At 40.4% G+C, this 21957-nt stretch overlaps 1 protein-coding gene and 1 pseudogene across 2 annotated transcripts in view; both read right to left on the reverse strand.

Annotated features, from left to right (window-relative positions):
- Positions 1-1085: 1085 nt before the first annotated feature.
- Positions 1086-21957, reverse strand: part of LOC114764629 (plexin-B2-like) — an 86828-nt gene continuing 65956 nt past the window's right edge. Inside the window, exons 20-37 of one of the 2 annotated variants that reach the window (XM_028954417.1) lie at positions 21581-21790; positions 20153-20332; positions 19306-19442; positions 19087-19187; positions 17234-17463; positions 15533-15714; positions 15195-15261; positions 12148-12294; positions 10741-10897; positions 9875-9975; positions 9632-9716; positions 8028-8179; positions 7555-7715; positions 5789-5936; positions 5549-5613; positions 4964-5039; positions 4540-4614; positions 1086-4450 (exon numbers count right to left, since the gene is read on the reverse strand). In XM_028954417.1, coding sequence (XP_028810250.1) covers positions 4346-4450; positions 4540-4614; positions 4964-5039; positions 5549-5613; positions 5789-5936; positions 7555-7715; positions 8028-8179; positions 9632-9716; positions 9875-9975; positions 10741-10897; positions 12148-12294; positions 15195-15261; positions 15533-15714; positions 17234-17463; positions 19087-19187; positions 19306-19442; positions 20153-20332; positions 21581-21790 — 2379 coding nt within the window. In that variant the 3' untranslated portion in view covers positions 1086-4345. The remainder of the gene's footprint in view (positions 4451-4539; positions 4615-4963; positions 5040-5548; positions 5614-5788; positions 5937-7554; positions 7716-8027; positions 8180-9631; positions 9717-9874; positions 9976-10740; positions 10898-12147; positions 12295-15194; positions 15262-15532; positions 15715-17233; positions 17464-19086; positions 19188-19305; positions 19443-20152; positions 20333-21580; positions 21791-21957) is intronic. The other variant, XM_028954416.1, reaches the window with a different exon arrangement.
- Positions 8462-8640, reverse strand: LOC114765427 (uncharacterized; annotated as a pseudogene).

The raw sequence follows: 21957 nt of genomic DNA on the forward strand, positions 1-21957 counted from the left end.
AAAAGTAACTTATAGTGGAACGGTGGCAGGTTAGAACATGGGTTTGGAACATGTAACTGGGAAAAAGACTTTGTTAGTTTGTACATCTGTTATTGTTCTTGTTATTGACATAATGCCATTTTCCTTTGTTTGTCATGCGAGCCGGTAGTAACACTGCCTCTGAACCAGAAGAGCTAAAAAGTCACAGGTTACTACCATTGTATCACCAAGCGTCTCCAGGGGGACTGTCTCTGTAACTACTGATAGTATGGATAGGGGTCTAGATAAGGGTGTCTGATAAATGCTGAAAATGTAAAATGCTGCAGCTGCGATGTCCTTGGAATGTGGCTGAATCTGCAGTGATTTCTCTGTACAGCAGGAGGCACCATTGTAAAAAAAGATGTGGAACTTCTTTCATTCATAACTTGGTGTGTTCAGAAGATTAACGCATCTTTGTCTAACAGCCATAGTTTTAGGTCACCCCCTTCCATTTTATAATCACGGTGATCTAAAGATCTGTGCCACATAAGACTGATGAGTGAGTGTCGCAGTGGAAATGAAATACTTAAATAAGGCCAAAGACACCAGTGTCTCTCCAGTGGAACTATCCCTGTAACTATATTGTAAATCGCTCTAGATGAGCACGTCTGAAAAGGGCTGCAAATGTAAACATTACAATATAATGCTGAACTTAACATATACTTGTGCCTGTTATTACTAACTATGTCTGTGCTGATCGGAGAGCGACTCTTAAGTTTGCCCATCCTGTAAAATTAAGAGAGTGAGCGGGGAGAGACTAAAAGCAACTGACACACATCTCTGCCCGTCCTCTTTCGACACAGACATATGTCGGACAATCCCACTGCTCTCCACACTGAATCTTGGTCTCCAGATGTAAATGCACCTGCTGGCCTGCAGGTGGCTGCAATGCAAGCATTTATGGCTTCCAGACATTGTTAATTTGTTCATTTCAGGGCCTCAAACAAATGCAGAAATGGGTGTGGAACAAAAACAAAAAAAAGACAAGCCAGTTTCAGATTAAACAAGATTTATTATTTTAGTTTGATCCAATCATTTGCTTGACTCCATCTCTGGTCCCACTGGCATGGTGTTCAGTCAGCAGTCGGTCCAGTCATGTGACCTGTCACCAACCGGTTGGTGTTCACACCCTAAAGCACCAGTTGGTGCATTTGAACCAGTGTATAAATGGACTGCAGCAGATGAGCTCCCACACTCACAGCTTATCACACAGAGACTCGGTTAAAGGAGATTTCTCATCTCCTCCTTCCCTGCCTCTGGTGGAAAACAAGACAAGAACTGATCCCTCTTTCATCTGTTTTTCTGTTTCTTTATTTTGATCTCAGAAGCATTTCGTGGTATAATGTTAACAGGTCCATACAAGCTTTACAAGCCGCTGGCAGGGGGCTTCAATTTCATATTAATGTTCATGTAAAAACACTCAAAGCGTCTGGAGCTGGATGTTCAAAACACTGCATTACAAACCAGCATGGACACACACCCACACCAGACTTCACTCAGGGGCAAATCGGACCACAGACTTACAAATCTCTCACATTTGGGGCAAAGATGTCTGATAACATCACAGTCAAGTCTGGATAAAAAAGAATCCATTTTCGTTTGATTGAGATCCTACAGTATCTCCAAACCACACCAGGTCAGACAGACACAAGGCCGTGACACGCCAAAAGTGGCAGAAGTTGGGGGTATGACGGTACACTTACGCAGCCTTATTCAAATTTCACACATAATTACCTCTGATATATTGGGAATGTGTAATGTCAGAGCCGGTCAATGTTCTTTTCAAATAAAACCATCAGATTTAATTCTTTTTAAAAATAGATTCTTCTGACTCCACTGACCAAAAGTCCGATATAATAATGTGCCAATTTTTTTAATCACCAAACCAATTATAAATTATATATAATTGGGAGAATTGTTGACTCAAGAAATTGCTATATTGCCGTTATTTTAATCTCTTAAATGAGATGTTCCACAAAAAAAAAAAAAAAAAAAAAAAAAAAATTGACTCAAGTCTTTCTTGGCCCTAATAAGGATGTAGGGAAAAAAGACCTGATGGAAATATTTATAGGTTTGGCCCAGAATTCACAAAATTGGCACACTCATGAATATCAGATTACTGTACAAGATCAAAGCTGACTCACCAGTATTTTATACTCAGTTTTCATCACTTTTCTCCTGCCTTGCCCTGCCATCGTGCTTACGCTCATTATTACTACATATTCCAGGAGGCACTTGGTGACTAGAGGCAAAAAAACAAAAGCTGGTAACAGACGAGCCGTGGCGCTGTTGTGCGAGAGTGAAAATTGAGGCATTCGAAGGCATCCACTGCTGCGCCAGTTAAACCGAGGCCTGGCACCTCCAGCCTCTGAACATTCAACACACTGGTGCTCTGAATTACACAGAATTCCATTTTCCAATCTACTTTTTGAGATGTTGGGATATTAACTAGATTACATTAGGCACTATTTTCAAACTGGGACTAAAAGCAGCACTGCACACTAAACATGGGGCTTGCTGGCTAAGATTTTTATAAAATTGATTACATTTTGAACCACTTGTTATTTATGAAAATCCTGATGCTGCCTTTCACCTTATTGGGCCAGTTTGAAAATAGCGCCCATTCACATGAAATGATCATTACCATACCAGCTTAATTATCATGTTTAGAAACACTGTGAATGTTAAAACATAAGGAAATGAGACCATAATCGGAAGGTTGCCGGTTCGGGATTGGTGCCAAAGCACTGTCGCCACACACTGCTCCCTGGGCGCCTGTCATGACTGCCCACTGCTCACAAAGGGTGATTGTTAAATGCAGGGCACACATTTCGTTGGGTCACCGTGTGCTGTGCTTCACAATGGCAATAACTACACTTTCATAAACTACAAGATCAACCACTCGGAGAGCAAGAGGGAAGAGAAAACCGCACATTGGCATCATTGACATCAACTAACTTTTCGCTGCACCTTTTGTTTTTAATTTTAATGGATTTAAGCATTTTCTTTTATTCACTGGAATGTGCCAAAGCTTCAGTAACTATTCAACAAGACAAAAATAGTGAACAGAAACTTTGGTGAGAGACTCACATAGACCAAAAAAATAAAAAATGAGCTGGCTGCTCATAAAAGGCATAAAACACCACAAAGTACCATATGATTCAAAAACAGCATGATTTCTTGCGTTTTGAGTGTTAAACTTACAATTTTTGGCGTACCATACATGAAAAAAAAAAAAAATTACCACCAACTTTTGGCAATAAAATAACTATTACAGATAAATGTCAGCATCTCAATTAAACAGTGTGACACATTAAAAGTGGTAACCTGTCCAAAGTGCCCAAAATCAAACTGGCAGGTTTCATAATCCAAAATTAAAAGCAGGCATTGGGTACTTGAGTGATTTTTTTTTTTTATGAGTCTGTAAACACGCCCACATTGGCTGTACGCTAAAATAAGGCAGATGACCTGCAGCCAGTGTGTGGACAGACCAAAAAAATATATATATATATTTTAATAAGACAACAATATAAATGCAGTACAGTTGATGTAATATCAGCACTATAGACACAAAGCAGAGGAGGGCCACAGCTGTGTAATCTGGAGCTTTGTCCAATTGGTTCGTTCTGTTGCAAAATAGCATCTAGTGCTAATTTAGCCACAAAACCTCCAGGCTGGAATTTAGCTCTTGGTCCAGAAACCGCCTTGACTAACATGAATAACAGACCCAGGAGAGAGCTGGCCCCCAACACTGCTGAGGCCAGTCCTTTCCACAACCATACCACTGCATGAATCTTAAAAAAAAAATAAAATAAAATAAAAAAAATGAATTAAAAAAATAAAAAATAAAAAACTTGTGTGACCTATTTCACATCATATTTCTGCAGTCCTAATTCCCCTGTGTAGAGATGAGCTGCGAAACAGATGGGCGGGGCTGGTCATTGGTGCTACAGGTTGTGTGCTTTTTCGCGTACATATTCTTGCATACACCTTGTAAAAATATATATTTACATACAACACTATCATGTCTCACGATCTACACAGGAACAAAGGAATTAAACACCTGACGCCTGGCTGAGACTGGAATGAAGCAAGGATTCGGCTGGAGTCCATCTTCAGGAGTCCCGTTGCTCTTTAAAGAGTCTCTGCAGGTTCATTAAAGGTCACAGTGCCACTTGGCACCAGAAAAGGAGAAGATGGGTGGGCCTGTCAGTCAGAACATCTTCCTGTTTCTCGAGGAGGGGGAAGTCTCCTACAGCAAGTTTGTCAGTCTGCTCCGCCTTTTCTTGCTCTTCCCGACCATGACCCTCACTCCTTTCCCAGCGCGTTAAAGGTCGGTGACTTTGTTCTCTAGCGCTGCAGCTATCTGCTGCAAACGCAGTGTCAGCTGTCTACTTTGTGCCGCCGGGTCTTCATCCAGAGACGATATGATCTGTGAACGACAGACGGAGCATGCAGATGAACTTGGCTTGCAGAGAAGGGTTTGAAACTGATATATATATGAGAGAGAGAGAAACATACCCCATCGTAGTATTTACTGGCGTACTGGTACAGCTGGTGCAGAGCCACTTGAGTGTTCAACTTGTCTGTATGAGACTGAAGCAGGAAACAAGGTATTAACATTAAAACAGAAGACTTTTCATGATGTTGTTAGCTAGTAGCTTTAATGATGTTTGCATATGCGATTTATTGATGAGGGCCTAAATTATTCAGTCAATCATCAGGCTCCTCTCAATTATAAACTGTTTCTAAACACATCATTAAATAATCATGTTCTGGGTGACAAAGAATTATATTAGACCAAAAAATGGTAATTAAGTTTCTTTTTTTCCTGATTTATCTGTTTATGTAAATCCTGAGAATGACTTTGACCTTTACACTTGCAAATAAGCCCCACGTTCAGTGCAAATATCCATATGCATCTCTCACATCCCCACACACTTACACGTGATATTTCAGCAAGATGTGTGTTCATGTCCTGGTCGCTAACTTGTACCATCTGTCTGATGCCCTTGTAATAACTACAGAGGAGAGAAGAGCAGAATTTTTATGAAAAAACAAAAACAAAACACAACATCTACATTCAGCACAACCAGGCAGGAGATAATCAGCTGAGAGGATTATCACACTTATACTGTATCTTGCCAAACTAATACAAATGGAAATAGCTTTTGTTAGATGTTAAGGACCATATAGATAGCATGCCATGTACCCTATCCATAACATGAACTATATTTGTATGTACAATTATTAATATATGTTAATACAAACAAATGTTTTAAACCTAGTTTAGAATTGCATGATTAATCAAATACTATGGAATTCATAATGATTCAACAGCCTTGTTGAATAAAAAAAAAAAAAAAAAAAAAGGTGTAATGGGGAATCACATTAAGCTCCCTTCCTGTGTGCATGCTTATTGATGCATCTTGCACAAAAATTTGGACAAAATTGCAAGGTTACACATAGATAAGTTGAAATTGCTTTGTCTTGTCCTATTCTGCATATGGAAAAAAAAAACATCACTCACTCTTCCACCATCTTCTTATATGTGGGGATCTCTTTTGCATAGAGTAACTTGTTGCTGGGCGATTCCTGTGGTTGAGAAATGCAGTTTTAATATAAATTGATATTAAAATCATTCCATGACATCAGGCTGCCAGGACATTCAGAGGACATCAGAGGTCAGTGTGGAGTAACAACATTTCCTAGCCTCAGGTTAGTTAAGAACTACCAATAAGGGGGTGTGAGGAGGAGAAAGAAAGCTCACCCTGCTGAGCTTGTGCTCGGTCTTGGTGCAGGCGTCCATGAAGGTCTGAGCAATTACAGAAAGTGAGGCATCCACCACCTCGGTCACATGCACATCGAAGATGAAGTGAGGATTCTTCAGAATGTTCACCCAGAACCGCAGCGGGAGACTGAAGAGAGAAAGAAGGTACACACAATTACGATTCAGAGACAAATACAAAAAAAAAAAAAATATATCAATCTTGCTTAGGCCTTATTTCTCAATGGATGTGTGGGACTTGTTGGCCAGTCAATGGTCAAGTGAAAACACTGTTCTGAATTTGATTCCCACAATGACCAAGTAGTGAGCATGGGAGCTGCCAGTCACAGGGCTCCTCAGATTATGAACTTTACTTCTTTTTTTTTTTTTTTTTTTTTTAAACATATTAAGACCATGTTCATAACTGATAGTTTCTCTTCTTCAAGGTACAGATAACTACCATGAGTGTCTTTCTTGAGTAGATCCCGAGGACATCTTTAATTTTACACTAGAAAGAAACTGAATCAGGAGTAGTCTGATCAGATTGCAATATTCCATTCATGAACCATTATCATGCTGAAAGAGGGTGCTGCCATGAGGGAATGGGTCTACATGGGCAGTAACAATGTTTAGGTAGGTGGTAAGTAAAATTTTACAACATGAATGATGTAAAAATCATCATATTCCCTTCCCCATCAATAAATAATGGACATTTAATTGTGCAGAGATAAATATATTCATTTGACCAGTTTCAACCTCATAAAACTGATTAAATGCTGTTTATATCACCCATCACCCACCCTCCACCCATCACTGAGTTTTCAGAAACCAACAGCAGGTCGTGTTGGTTGTAAATGGGCAGTTATTCTGTAGTGTCTGTATAGGGGTCTCTCTCTCTCTCTCTCTATGTAAGGATTTGTGTGTGTGCGTGTCTCTCTCTCACGGTGTGTGTGAGACAGAAGTAATTTGGTTTTTCCTGATTTCTTGAACATCTCTAATCTGCTCCAGTTTTCACCTGTTCGCTTTGGCTTTAGAACAAACCTCACGTTTCTCTTGCCTGGCAGAGAATAAATAATTTACCGGAGAGGAAGTGAGAGTGAGGGCCCTCCTGAGACTCGCAGGTGTTACCTAAGACATGTAAATATCTCATCACGCTCAGAAAATGTGAGTGAGTGTAAAGGAGAGAGAGTGAAGGAGCATGCATCAATCACAAGTGAGAGATGCGGTCAGGTAATAAAAAATAAATAAAAGATTGTGTAGCTTGTGTAAGCTTGTGTAAGCTTTCTGTATTTCTCTATTTAATACTATATTTATAAAGAATAAAAATTTATGGCAAGAAATTTTACTTAAAAAGTGCATTTCAAAAGATGAGTTAAAGGGAAACCTTTTGAAAGTATACACAATTGGTCAAAGATTCAAATCTTTCCCTTTTTTTTTGCTAAAATTCTAGCAGTTTAATGTCTCACTGTACACTGAAAACTGAAAACAACAACAACTGAAGTATTTTATATCTAAGTATTTGAAGTATTTTATATATAATAATCATGCTTTGCATTCCAGGCAAATGGGAACTTTAGTCAATGTTCTGGCATAGCTTGGATTTGGCTCATTATCTTGCTGTTGAATTCCGAACCAACTAGGCTCATAAAAGAGGGTCCTGCATGGTGACATAAAATCTATAAAATATATAACTATAAAATCAATTACACACCCCTAATATACACACAGCTGGTGTGCGTATGTACACATGTATGTATGTATGTATGTACCTGTTAGTCTTCCAGATATGGATGGTCTCCTCGTCAACGATGTCATGTTTCTGTGCCTGCTCGTCTAGGAAGTCGAAGAAATACTTCACAGCAGGCGGGACCACCGCGCCCGAACACAACACACTTCGGAAGAAATCATCCACAAACTGCTGAAGCGTACCCTGTGAGACGTGCAAAACACAAATGGTGAGTTCAAACTCATTCTCATGCTGAGCATCATGTGCTGAACCTTCTCACACTGTCATGAATTTGGGTCTCTCCTGATCTAATGAGATTTGCGTTCGAATTTGTGCTGCATTAAAATTCAGTGCTGCAGCGCTGCTATCATGGCTGTTTTATTCAGATACCTGAATTATTCATTGTCTGTTCTCATACACTTAGGTGTGGGACAGAATGTAATGTGTGTGTGTCTCACAACTGAGACCTTTCTATGTCTATAATGCACGTGTGAGTGTGTGATGGTCAATTTATACCTTCACGGACAGCAGTCTGGTCAGGTAGATCTCAGTGATTGCTTTAGTTGTGGCCTTGTCCTTTATGCTGCCTCTCTTTGACTTCACCTCCTCCATGTCATCAGCTGACCGCACCAGATGGAAAACCTTATCGTCCTCCAGCAGGGCATTTCCTGAACAAGAAACACAGTTGTATATTTAATATACATACATAAAGTGAAGTGATTGTCACTTGTGATACACAGCAGCACAGCACAGGGTGCACACAGTGAAATTTGTCCTCTGAATTTAACCAATTGCCCTGAGTGAGCAGTTGACAGGCATGACAGGCGCCCGGGGAGCAGTATGTGGGGACGGTGCTTTGCTCAATGGCACCTTGGCGGATTGGGACTCAAACCTGCAACCTTCTGATTACAGGGCCGCTTCCTTAACCGCTAGGCCACCACTGCCCTAATAGAAAGTGCACCGCTCCCAGAGGCACTGCAATACCTGGTTGATGCGTGGAGCGGAATGAGGAAGCCCCTTTGCCAACTCCCTGTTCTAAAAATGTGCTTAATATGTAGTCCCCCGCTGGGGGACGTATCAGATATTAAACTGATAAGAACAAATACTACACTTGATCTTGGCCATCCATCCATCCATCCATCCATCCATCCATCCAAACATACGAGTGGAAAAGTTTGGTGAGAATTATGAACAACCTAGAAGTAAAATCAAGAAATGTAGGACCAAGGCAATCAAGGTTATTAAGGACAAATCACATCCAAGCAACAGCCTGTTCCAAACGCTAAAATGTTTTCTTAGTGATTATGTCTCTGTGTCTTATGTCCTCCATACTATCTAAATCCCTCTTTTATTATATTTATATATTTAGAGGCAGTGGTGGCCTAGCGGTTAAGGAAGTGGACCCGTATTCAGAAGGTTGCCGAAGGTTGTTCGAATCCCAATCCACCAAGGTGCCACTGAGCAAAGCACAGTCCCCACACTCACTAAGGGTGATGGGTTAAATGCAGACGACACATTTCTCTGTGTGCACCATGTGCTGTGCATCACAATGACAATCTCTTCACTTTATAATTTTCTTTTCCTTTATTCAGCAAACTGTCAACAGCAAAAACAGGATGAATGTTTTACTGCTATAGCTATACACATGACTGCTAAAAATCTTAAATCATGAATCCAAGAATCTCGAATGCACTTGCTGATGCAACTACCTTGTGTCTTGTTGCCACGTGACCAGTCATGAATCCATTTTTAACAGTTTTAAAAATGTGTTTTTTCCGTTTCAGTAAAAAATCTCATATAGATATAATCCTACAAAATCCCTGACTTTGTGTCAGTGTACCTGAAATATTAAATGCTGCTTGTTTGAAGGCAAAGGCAAGCAACACCAAATAATTATTTGATTTGGATTCTGCTTTGTTTGCTCCCTTTGCATGTTGAAAATTGTTAAGAAAGTATTTAGATTTTTTAAAGCATTCTTAGTTTCAATCATTTATTTAAAACACCAGCCAATATGTATGTTGACGTATGTACACACACAAAACACAAAAATATCTGATAAGAAAACGAAAGAGTGGAAGACCACTAGTGTAATACAGCAGGAAGAATAAAAGCACACTCACTCTCCTCATGAGCGTCCTGGTTCTGATCAATTGACTGTTGTGTGTGAAGCACTCTGGACAGGACAAGGGTGGCGTTGTCTCGTACCTGAATTCAGTACAAAGACTACTTCAATCCAGACCCATTTAAGCCATTTAATGTGTTTTGACTGATTTACATGCTTGTTTAAATTTCTCTTTTTTTAACACATGAGAAATTCATAAACAGTTAAAATAGTGTTCTCAGGCTGCAGAGCTGGAGCTCACATTGTAATGCGCTAGCGTGTTGAGTCTCCTCCAGCGTCCTTCCTTCTGTGAGGTCAGGTCAAGGTCTGACAGGATCTGCCCTGTGGAGCCAGGGCGCCACTCTGTGGGGCAGAGGCAGGCAGTGCAATATGAAACATAAGCATATGTACACACCCAGAAAGAAATGTAGCCTGCAAGATACTGAGCAGCTGCTTAAACAACGAGCTGCACAGAGACATGTAACTCAAGTGAAATTATTCACAATTTAATGGTCAATAAGACTTACAGACTTACTCAGACTTTTGAAAACTATCTTAAAAATAGCAATAATTCTGAACAGATTTATGGAAATGTCAACAGTCTAAATTGATTAGATTCCTAAACTTTCTGAATTTAAGATACTGAAAATCAGGTGCAGTTGAATTTGTAGAATTATTCATAAAATTTGTATAATGGTGGAGCAACCATGAAACAAGGATTAGAAATGATCCAATGAACTGTTCAATATAAAAAACCTAAAATAAAATGAAACAAAAAAAGTAAAATTAATTAAGTTTCTGAAACGACTAAATGCAGAAACGTTATTATCCATTGTTCTATAGCATTCCAACAGATGCCTCTAAAAATGGGAAAGTAAAATTAGGTAACGAACTCATGGACTCAAACTCTGAGACTTTGCGCATTGGATCTCTTATCTCTTGCCTGTACTATCTGAATGGCATTTGATGTTATTAGGTTCAACATGATCATTGTTTTCATGCCTGATGTTCTGTAAATCCGCTTGGCTCCCATTGTGTAATCTACTGCTGCAGTATTACCATTAATGGCTGAACTGTTCGTTTGTAACTGGATGCTTAAAGACGCTGCGATGATGGGTTCTCTCTTACCCAGAGCCACGCTCTCCACTTTGGGCCGCTGTGAGTATGGCAAGTTCCTGTAGACCTGCTCAATAATCTTCTCCTTGACTTGAGAGATTGTGTCACAGTTCAGGACCTTCACAGGAGTCACGTCTGGCCCCTCCCCATGCACCAGCACCTGCAGAGTCTTAGGACAGATAGACACCAGTCAATTACCCCTATACAGAAAAGACTTACTCACTGTTCACTTGATTCATTAGGCCAGACAAGAAACTGTTAAAATACTTCAAACCAATATAAGTGACTGGTTTTCCAATAATTTCCCATCATTTTTGTGTCTGAACCCTCAAAGCACCATTTCAAGAATGAAAAGTGAATGAAATGTTGAACAGAAATATCTTGTTGCAACCCATAGTTATTATTTATTTAGCCCTTTTGGCCAAATAATGTTATTGCAAACTACTAATCACTGAAAACCTGTCACAAGTGATTGTCATTGTATAACACACACAACAAAATGTGTCCTCTGCATTTAACCATCAACTTTGGTGAGTAGTGGGCAGCCATGAAAGGCGTGTGGGGACGGTACAAGGTTCTCAGTGGCACCATGGCAGTCCGGGACTCGAACCGGCAACCTTCCGATTATGGGTTCATTTCCTTACACGCTAGGCCACCTCTGCCCCAGTGTGTGAATGGTGTGAAACCACCATGAAAACAGCTTTCTATAAATACTCATAATTGGACGTCATATGTTTTCACCCTCTCATGTTGGACTGGGTACAGACTGGATTTTTAAAATGCTTCATGGTAACAAATAAGTTAGCTTCTTTGCACAAAAAGAAGAATTTCTCTGCCTCGCCTAAACCATCCAGACCAGCCTAATTACCAAAATTGAAAATGCACTGAAGAGGCTGGCATCGGTTTGCATGTGTGAGTCGATAAATTCTGCATTCTTTAAGGTTTAATCAGTTAACCCAGAGATGGCTATCCTTCTCTTGGAGAAGTCGATTACTGTGGGGAATGTGATTATAGGGCATGGAATCGGTCTAGGAGAGGTTTTTATCATGCCAGTGATGGGTTCTTTAGTTGCTTTATAGACTCTGGCTCTCTGGTCAGCACATCTGACATCAAATTAAAAGACCAACCAACATTTGGTCTCAGTCCCCTCAAGTGGTCTGGTCAAAACAAAACTTAATACAATGAATGAGGAAAGCACCACTGTGGCAGTAGCTCTGATGGGTGCAGGTAGGGCTTCAAAGAGCATCATTGTATGCATGGATGTACACTCGCATGGAAGAACACTCGCCTATGAAGGTTGAAAGTCCACTTACTACCATTGTGTCCCTGACACTTAACCCCCGAGTCTCTGTAAGTTGCTCTGAATAAGGGCATCTGACAAACACCGTAAATGTACCAATAGTATTGCGGGATACTCACCAACACAAAGTACTCCACGTCGTCTCCCAGAAGCCCAGTGTCATTCAGGGTATACTTGGCTTTCTTCAGTTTAGCATCAACTGGGCCCTTTTCAACCTGGTGCTTGATGGCCTTGAAGAGTTTATAGAGGGGTTCCCCAGCCGTGTCCTGAATGAACCCATACAAAGTATTACAAACACACACACACACACACACACACTACATAATATAAAGCCACTAAATAGCTCTCCGTAAGCTTTCTGGTTTTGCAAAAGAAGTGCTAGATTTCTGGGGAATCCAAATTTCTTCTGACTTAAAACCGTTGACACTGCATTAACATCTGAGAAATTCACTTGCCGGCAACCTCATTAGAAATGCATAGCCTGCAGAGCTGTACCATATAGGTGGAATTGTTGCTTTAATCCATTTTGGACCACAGGAAAACTGCAGGCTGAATATTTTTGGGGTGTGAACCACTCTCTACTCCGCATTGACTATAAGATATAAAGCGCTCTGAAATCTTGTTCATGATGCTTCCGTCCTACTAAAGTTACAAGATTCTTTACTGTAGCTGACCGCCACAAACCTCTCACTTGAAGTGATCCAACATCTAGAAAAAGTGTAACATAAGAGCATATTTAGTGTAACATAAGAGCATATATATCTGTGTGCTTTGGCAACTGTCGAGTCATTGATCTAAACCAGCTAAAATGGACTGTCAAAGCATCTCTCCCTCCACCACAGGGCATCTTCCACAAGCGCTTCTCCAAGAGGGACCCTTCTCATGCCTTCCATCTGGCTGACGCCATCGCCGCATTGGCACCCAATCCACCAGACTTTCCTACCAGCCCTCAGACTGCTGAATTCACTCCCTCCTCCACACACAAACACGGACTGTTAAATGACTGAACTGCACTTTACACTATCACTGTCTCTGTGATGAATATGCTGCTTTATGGACAACAACCTCATTCTCAGGAATTAAAATTACATATATGTATCCTACTTCTAGCCTAAAGTATATGGATATACAGTACAGGCCAAAAGTTTGGACACCTCATTCAATGTGTTTTCTTTATTTTCATGACCATTTACATTGATAGATTCTCACTGAAGGCATCAAAACTATGAATGAACACATGTGGAGTTATGTACTTAAGAAAAAAAATGTGAAATAACTGAAAACATGTTTTATATTCTAGTTTCTTCAAAATTTGCTCTGGTTGCTGCTTTGCACTCTTGGCATTCTCTCGATGAGCTTCAAGAGGTCGTCACCTGAAATGGTTTTCCAACAGTCTTGAAGGAGTTCCCAGAGGTGTTTAGCACCCCAAACCATCTCGATTGGGTTCAGGTCCGGTGACTGTGGAGGCCAGGTCTCCACTTTTTGTGAAGTACATAACTTCACATTCATAGTTTTGATGCCTTCATTGAGAATCTACCAATGAAAATGGTCATGAAAATAAAGAAAAACACATTGAATGAGAAGGTGTGTCCAAACGTTTGGCCTGTACTGTATATTCTTTTTTATAACTGGAGCCTCGTCATCTTGTCTTTCTATATACTGGACAATATATCTAAGATGACAGTTTACTTTGACTGGTTGCTCCAAAGCATGTGGAACAGATGTTTGAGGCTCAGAAAAAATTGAAATTGTTTTATTTGATTGAGGACTGTCACGTTTCACAATAAAAGGACAATGCTAATCGCCCCCAACAGCTTTCATTGCTTTCAACAAATTTACCCACAACCCCATGCACCCGCTCCGCTTTAGGAACCACTGGTGTAGAGAATTTCTTTTCTGGATAAGGTAGGTTCTGGATTCATTCTGTTGAGCTCAGCTCGCTTTACAATTTAAATCCGCTTCTACTTCAGCAGCAACAGCAACACTAATCCCAGCCTTAAGCAAGTCAATTAGCAAAAAAAGACATTTCCAGCTACAGAGGACCAGATACGATACTGTAGCAATACCTGACGGATCATAACATGAACAAATGCTTGTAAAATGTTCATAAAAAGCTGTACAGTCACAACAGAGACAAGTTCCTTCCTTAATCTGACTGTGTGAACTATATATCCCAGCGTGATGGGTTCACATTACAGGTACAACAGGTCTGACCGGCCAGCAATGGCCAACCCTGATGCTTGGAATTTCTGACGTTGAGAAATAACAGACATTTTGGGTCAGCAACAAGAGTCAGAAAACAGAAATGGCTGAAATCATGTTGCCTGAAACCTCTGAGCTGAAACAGCAAGACAAAAGCCCAAAACTGCTTTGGATAAGGGCTTATTAAACACCGCAGGCTATTTACGTCTTCTAAAAAAATGACAATGACAAGGTGTACAATAAAATCAGTTTAGTTTTTTGTAAAATGTATTGTTTTGGTTTAATTTTAAAGTGTACTATTAATGATTTCCCTAGCCATGCGTTCCCGAGCGCACAGAGCAACTACACAAGCCCAAACGTGTCAGTTTTTTGGTGTCAGCATCTGATGAAAATTAGAGGCTGACAATTTTTCATGAGTCACAGGATTCCTGTGGGATTCCCACAGGAAGTCAAGCTCAATATTAATCATGTGATTGGGAGGGGACGGCTGGTGATATGTAACCTTAACACAGGTCTCAGACTGTCACTTTTGTTATCACTTTTATGAAATGAAAGTGTTCGGCAGGTATGGTATTTGTGAGATTTCCTTTGTGCTTTGACTTTCACTGTGCCACTACTACTGTAATTTAATGATTCCCACTTTCAAATAGGCAGCCTGTAAATGACCGCTGCTCATTGGGAACAGAAGGATTTTGACTATCATAAATATCTTTGCTGCAAATTTACTTCAAATATTGTGATAATTATATGACCACGTCCAAAATATACATGTGAAATCCATGATGTGTCAAATCCATGACCATACTAGTCGTAGAAAGAAGTTTCTGCAAAGGACAAGGTCATCACAACGGAAGTGGTAGTTCTTCATCTAGGACATTAATAATAATATTAATAATAACAATAGAATGCATGGATGGACAATGGTAAGATCTGTCTACTGGCTGCTGTTAAAGATTGAACGTACCTTAAGAAACTGGTACAGACAGATGGACATCCAGTTGCACAGCATCCTCTCAACTACAGTCTCTGACCTGTCCACAGAAACCAGAGGGGGGAAAAAGGAAACAAATTAAACACACACATAAGTGTGCACACCTCCTGCAGACATACCGCAGGACGTCTTATTACTCTTTAAACTTTTCAGACTGCAGCTCATGTTTTTAAAATGTGTGACTGATGTTGTTGCCAATGTTTCACCGCCTTCAGTAAAAACTATGATGACAAGGCTGAAATCAGTATGGGGTCCATCATTCTCTCTCTACTCACACACACACACACACACACACACACACACACACCTACCTTCTCAGCATGAGTTTGGGGTTCTTGCTGTGAACATGCTCCTCCATCAGCTCCAGCAGCAGAGTTCTCATGATGTCTGTGTAGTATTCCAACTTCCCGTGCAGCGCCACCGTCAGGAGGGAGGCAAAATACACCCTGGCCCGTGCATTAAAGTCAGGACGACCTTCTAGTGTGCGGATAAACTGTAGAACAGGAGAGACAGAGCAAAAAACACATATGTATATACAAATATACACAAATATATACACAAGTATATCAGACATTTTTGGGGTAGGGAGGCAATTGTTTTGGGGTGAAAGACACATGTACATGGTCTTATTGTCTACAGGTGTGCCTTATATTGGGGCCAATACCAAGAGACAACCTTTCTCAATGTGGCATCAATTTCAACATTCTGTGAATATAAAACGCTGGTTTGATCAGTACGTCATTCAAACAGCCAGGAAGACAGGAAGACACGTCACTAAATGGACAAGCAGCGTCACCTGGCCATGGTGCGGCTTCTGGTCAGTGGCCAGAAGTCAGATGTTGCTTATGAACTTGGTGTCTCAAAGGGTCATCAGCAGACTTGCATCAAGACACAGAACTACAGGCAGAGTTCATGACAGACCGCAACGATGACAAGTACCTAGAGACCTATGCACTCAGACATCGTTATGGCAATGCCAGACGACCGATGCAGGTGACTCCACTGACACCAAGACACCACCGTGAAAGTTTGCAGTGGGCACAAGACCATGTGACCCAGACAATGCAGCAGTAGTCTACCGTCCTGTTCACTGATGAGCGTCACATCAGCATTGCTGAAGAAGGCGAGGTGAGCAATATGCTGAGGTCAACATGGTCCCCAGGGTTTGCTTTGGTGGAGGAGGTATGAGCAGGCATTACAAGTCAAATTTTTTGGCCACTGAATATTAAACTAATAAAAATTGTGTTTCTTCCAATACATTATTAGTAATATCAAAGGGAATTTCTACTTATTTCATTAAAATTCAAAGCAAATAGGAAAAGCACTCATGCAAATAACAATATCCCTAACCTATTTTGAGTAGTGCACATGTGTTTAAGCACAATGCACATTCTCTGCATGAAAAAGCCCAACCGCTGTGGATATATGGCTAAAAAAAATCTGCAGTCCTGTCATGTTCTTGTCAGAATGAAACAGCAGCAGATAAAACTCTTCCATGCTTTTATACAACTACTTTTAGGGCCATAAAGAGGAGGAACGGTTCTTAGCTCCACTCAAAGAAGCCTTTTCTATGATCACTACCAATTAAGAATGGCAGATGTACGATATAAGAAGAGAAGATTCAAAAAGGTACCCTTTTATGTTTACAGTGCCTTTGAAAAACCACATGAAGATATAGTCAGGGTTTTGCTGGTACTGCTCTACTGTGAAAAATGTATATAGTGCTGTAATTGTTGAACATTTTGGGAACCTTAATTTATTATTCATTTTATAGCACTGTGTATGCGATTGTTGGATTGTTTTGTTGTTTTACAAGCAAGGTTGCGATTAAGGAGTACATCCTTAATCGCAAGGTACAATATATGTTAAAACACATTAACTAATGTGTTTAAAGGACAAAGGGTTCATCTTTCACATTGAAACAGTCTTTCCTTCTATTTTCTGGGAAAAGAACACAAAAAGGTGTGTTTGTGTGTGTGCGTGAGTGTGTGTGTGTGTGTGTGAGGACCTACATTTATGAGGAAAGTCTTGCTGTTAAGCAGGTTGGAGAACTGGTTGAGAGCTTGAGCCACAATGGTCCTGCGGGATTCTGGGATATCTAGCTTGCCAGTGATCATGACATCATTAGCACCATCCTTAGAGGGTAGGAAGAAGACACGGTCTGTATAGGTCTTATAGTCCAGGAAGGGGATCCGGGCTTCACTCAAGTCACTAGTATGGTCTTCCATCTCTATCATTAAATCTGTCAAAGCAGGAGTCAGATATCAAGTCCAATAGTCAAGAAATTGTATTATTTGCAGATACACAAAAAGCCCCTTTTTACAAATACATTTAACAACCTACTTCATAGTTACATATGGAAAATTATTTAAGGTCCCGTATTATGAATTTTTTTTCTTGCTTTTATATAGGTCTTAGTGGTCCCCCAATACTAGAACTGAAGTTCTTTCTGAAGTTCAGCTTTGGTTACACAACCATTTGTTGTGTATATACATTTGTGCTCATTTTTACATCTAAATCACTGAGCAACTGCAATGCTTTGCACATTTGAAAGTCATGACTGTCTGTTAGGGGTGATTAAATTAATCATATGATTGATGCATCACAATGCAGACGTGGACTATTCTGCATCAATGCAGTGCAGAGCATAATTGATTACATCATAATGACATTGATTGGTGATATCTGGTGGCAGCATAAAAATTCTTGTTAAAAAGTAGTGACTGTGGCTGCCTTATCTGAGTACAGCACTGCTCTGAGTAGGAGTTTCACGCTGTGCGGCATGGCACGTATTCTCGCATGCCCAGTAGCTGTTCTTTCTGCCACGAAACACGAAGCAGGAATGGAGGAAAAGCTCATCTGAGTGTCAAGAATTAACAAACACATCATTGTCTTACCGAGAGTTTAGAAAACCAGGCACTCTTTATACATATCACCATTTTGACCACTGCATAGCATAGACAGGCTGGGGGAACTAGTGTTAATGTTAAATTTCACTTTGTGAGTTTTCTATAATAGGGGACCTTTAACTATTCACTCAGTCATTACATGGCCTTAATGCACACTGTGATGCTGTTCATTTGTACCTAAAGAGTATGTAATTACCTTTAGCGACTCTACATCTTTAATTGTATAACCATAACTATTAATGCATTTAAGGCATGTTCATTCAGAGCTGCTACGCCAACATTCTGGCAAAATTTTGGGACACCATGGCAGGGATTTACACTGCCAGAAGCAGTCACTACATCAGACTAGAGCTGTAATTATCGGTCCGAGCCAGACTTCAGTCTATAGTACCTATCCTTTCTATATGATTTGCTGCTTAAAAAATTGTTTAGGTTATTAGTGCTGTTGATAAACGTTAATTTAATTAATTAAATTTACTTTGATTTGCAATTCTCACCGTCAGATTATTCATTTTAATTATCTTGAGAGAGATCGTGAAAATGGATTCTGAGAAGGCTAAACAGAGGCTATGGGGAGTGTATCAGTACACTTTGCTGTCACTGTAGATTGTTGCTGGGCTAAAATGTTCACAGATGTTCACCTTTTTCAACAAATACCACATTCAGATTAGACTGACAAGCTTGTCAATCAAGTTGCATGTTTAATTAACTGATGATCCAGGACTGATTGCTCTCCTCACAGAAAGAAAACTTCATCTATATTAAGATATTCTATGCTAGACAAATTAACAATTACTGTACAATATCAAGATACACAAGACATCCTACATAGACATAATTCTAGTCATTAACAAACATATTGTATTGTTAATGAGATGCAAACGCTCTGCTTGCTGTTTAAAAAAAAATCTTTTGAACATTTCAGCAAACACACACACACACACACACACACACACCTGTGAACTCCTTCTTGCAGCGCTCACGTACGCTCTCCTCCAAATTGCCCAGCTGCCTCTTGACTTTTTCATACTCTCTCTCCGCCTGCTGACTCTTCCTCCTGACAAAGGACACACACACACAACACGAAAAAAAAAAAAAAAAAAAAAAAAAAAAAAACACCATTGATACCCCGCCATTCCACTCAGCACCTTGAGGAGAACCTGCTAGTAGAATACCTGTAGCAGTAGACTGACACGAGGATGAAGAGCAACATTGGAATGATGACCGAGGGAATGATGATGGCGAGCGGGACCTCATAAGGCTTCAAATATTCCACTGAGCCAACCTTCCACTCACCGTTCCCAAACTTAATCTGGAAAAAGAGACCACACAGAAACACCGGCTGACATCCATAAATCTGTAGGTAGCCTGGCGTCACTTTAGGGTCAGACCATAAATAAATTGGTTCAGAACTAGACAAATTGCTTCACAGCTGGAAACAAAACACAATCATTTTTCAGTTTGTATTGTGACTCCATCAGTGAGTGTCATTTAGATGGCTTTAGCTGAAGGCAATTTATTGTAAAGTCCTCGGTGCATCAGGAATCCCCGACAGCAGATGTTCCATTAAACCAGTGGTTCCCAACCTGGGGTCCACGCCCGCCCGAGGGGGGAGCGCAGAATTGTATCTATGCTGAGGTTAAATCTTGGCCCAGGTCAGGTTTGTACTCAATTTCTTTCATTTTAATCAGGGTCAGGTCGGATCAAGCTTGTGCAGTAAATGATCGGTCAGCAAACAAAAATTTCATGTCTATAGTACTTATTCCTTTCGTATATTTCACTGCTTACAAATTTGTTTCGGTGGTTTTTAAAAAGTGTTTCTCATGTTTTTTTATTAAAACATAATGAAATATTCATTAGATTTGCAATTCATTTGCTTTACGAATCTAGTAATCAGGTAACTGAGGTCTAGTTACTGATCTAGTTACCACCCATAATGAGCCCCATTGTGACCCTGTCACTGCAAAGATCATATCCCCGGTGCAATGAGTCATTCATTAGGTTCATTCATTAGGCTCTCACCACGAGGTCCAGCATGTCGGCGGTGGTGTCTCTTCGCTGTCGCCTGCTTCGGGATGTGGGTCGGACCAGCGGAGCCTCCAGGAAGAGGTAATCATCGTTCAGGATGGTAACGTTGCAGCGACTGTCGCCCACAAATGCCTCAGCCTCGCTGGCCGTCATGGCTTTCGAGAATCCTCGACCCTGAGGGCAAGATCCCATCCAATCATTCATTAATCACTTGTTATTAATGAATTCGTACAATCTGGTCCTAGATCAAAGCAAATAAAATTCAAATATATTTTGACAAATGTAACCAGTTTTGTCCCACGTGTTTTACAGTTGCAGTAGTTTGCTGATATAACATCAACAGAAATAAATGTGAAGAGCTACCATGTTTTAAACCAGCTTAGCAAATGCTGTTGGTGTATAATTATTCCCGACATCAAGAAGACTTAACTTTAAAGTGGGAGGAGTCCATAGCAAGGACTGACAGCTGTCATGCACACTTTGAAATGAACGCATTTCAAAATAAAAAACTGCTATGCATTCTGCATGATGTAGAAATTTCGTCTGATCACAACCTTTTCATAAACGTAACTCATAAGTGTAATTGCTCATGAACGGAAAATTCTGAGCTGTACATCAACTGTGGTAGAATCAGGTACAGTATTTTAAACTACTGAATCTGACCATCAAACGTCTCCAACAGGATACATCTCACAGAGCAGTTCTAACACATCAAGACTTGAGGAAGGAACACATTCAACCACTGAAACATCACACATTCCTGCAGGTGAAGTTGAAGCCTGGGGTGCAAGCCTGCCGGGTGGTTGTAGCCTAGTGGGTTAGACGCTCGCCACGGGTTCAAACCCCACTTACTACCATTGTGTCCCTGAGAAAGACAATGTCTCCAGGGCGACTGTCCCTGTAACTACTGATTGTAGGATCACTCCGGATAAGGGCGTTTAATGAATGTGGTGGTGTCTTCCATTCTGAGAATAGATTCCAAAATATAAAGACACGAACAATAGGATTTATCTCTCAGAGTCACTGATAAACTGTGAAGTGACAATTTCAAATCACTCAACGATTTCAGCACAACTGAAAGGCTGATTTAATGCTTCCTGCATGGAAGAAAATGACCTCAATGCGTATTACCCTCTGATTGCACGATATCACATTTGCCTAATGATTAGTACCGGTTGTTTTCCAATCATCATAGTTACGAGATGCTGTTTCTGTAGTGTGCAATGTGTTCCTGATCATCGCCTGTCTCCCAGTTGCAGCCATTTTATTTAATAGTAAAACACTTCTGCATGACTCTCTCGGTCTCTCTCCTTTTACTGCAATTAAAGGCAAGAGTTACACAACTTGTTCCAGTTCTGCTTCATTAATATTTGATCGGCAAAAAGAAGAAATGGAAATCATGGTCAGCTGAAAAGGACTCACCGTGACACTTATGATGCTCGTCTCAGAGATGAGTGTGCTGCTGAGGTTGTTGAATAAGGGGTCTGAGTGGTAGCAGAATGCTGGGAGCTCCAGTGCTAGGTTGTCCAGGTAGAGGGTGGTCTTCAGGGACTGGACATCAAGGTAATCGTTCACACGTGGAGAGGGGAAGACGAGCATGGAGTCGTTCTTAAAGGTGGCTCTCTCAACAAACTGCAAGAGAGAGAGAGAGGGGGGAAAAATTGGATCTCTTCTTAAAAATAACCAGACCTTATTAACCCATACCACAACAATATGGTACATAACAGAAAAACCCTTCCAGCCTTTTAACATTTGATTCTGCTTTTATTTTATTTGCAAGCTGCATATTCCAGTTTAAT

The sequence above is a fragment of the Denticeps clupeoides genome, chromosome 15, assembly GCF_900700375.1.
Source record: "Denticeps clupeoides chromosome 15, fDenClu1.1, whole genome shotgun sequence".
NCBI lineage: Eukaryota > Metazoa > Chordata > Actinopteri > Clupeiformes > Denticipitidae > Denticeps > Denticeps clupeoides.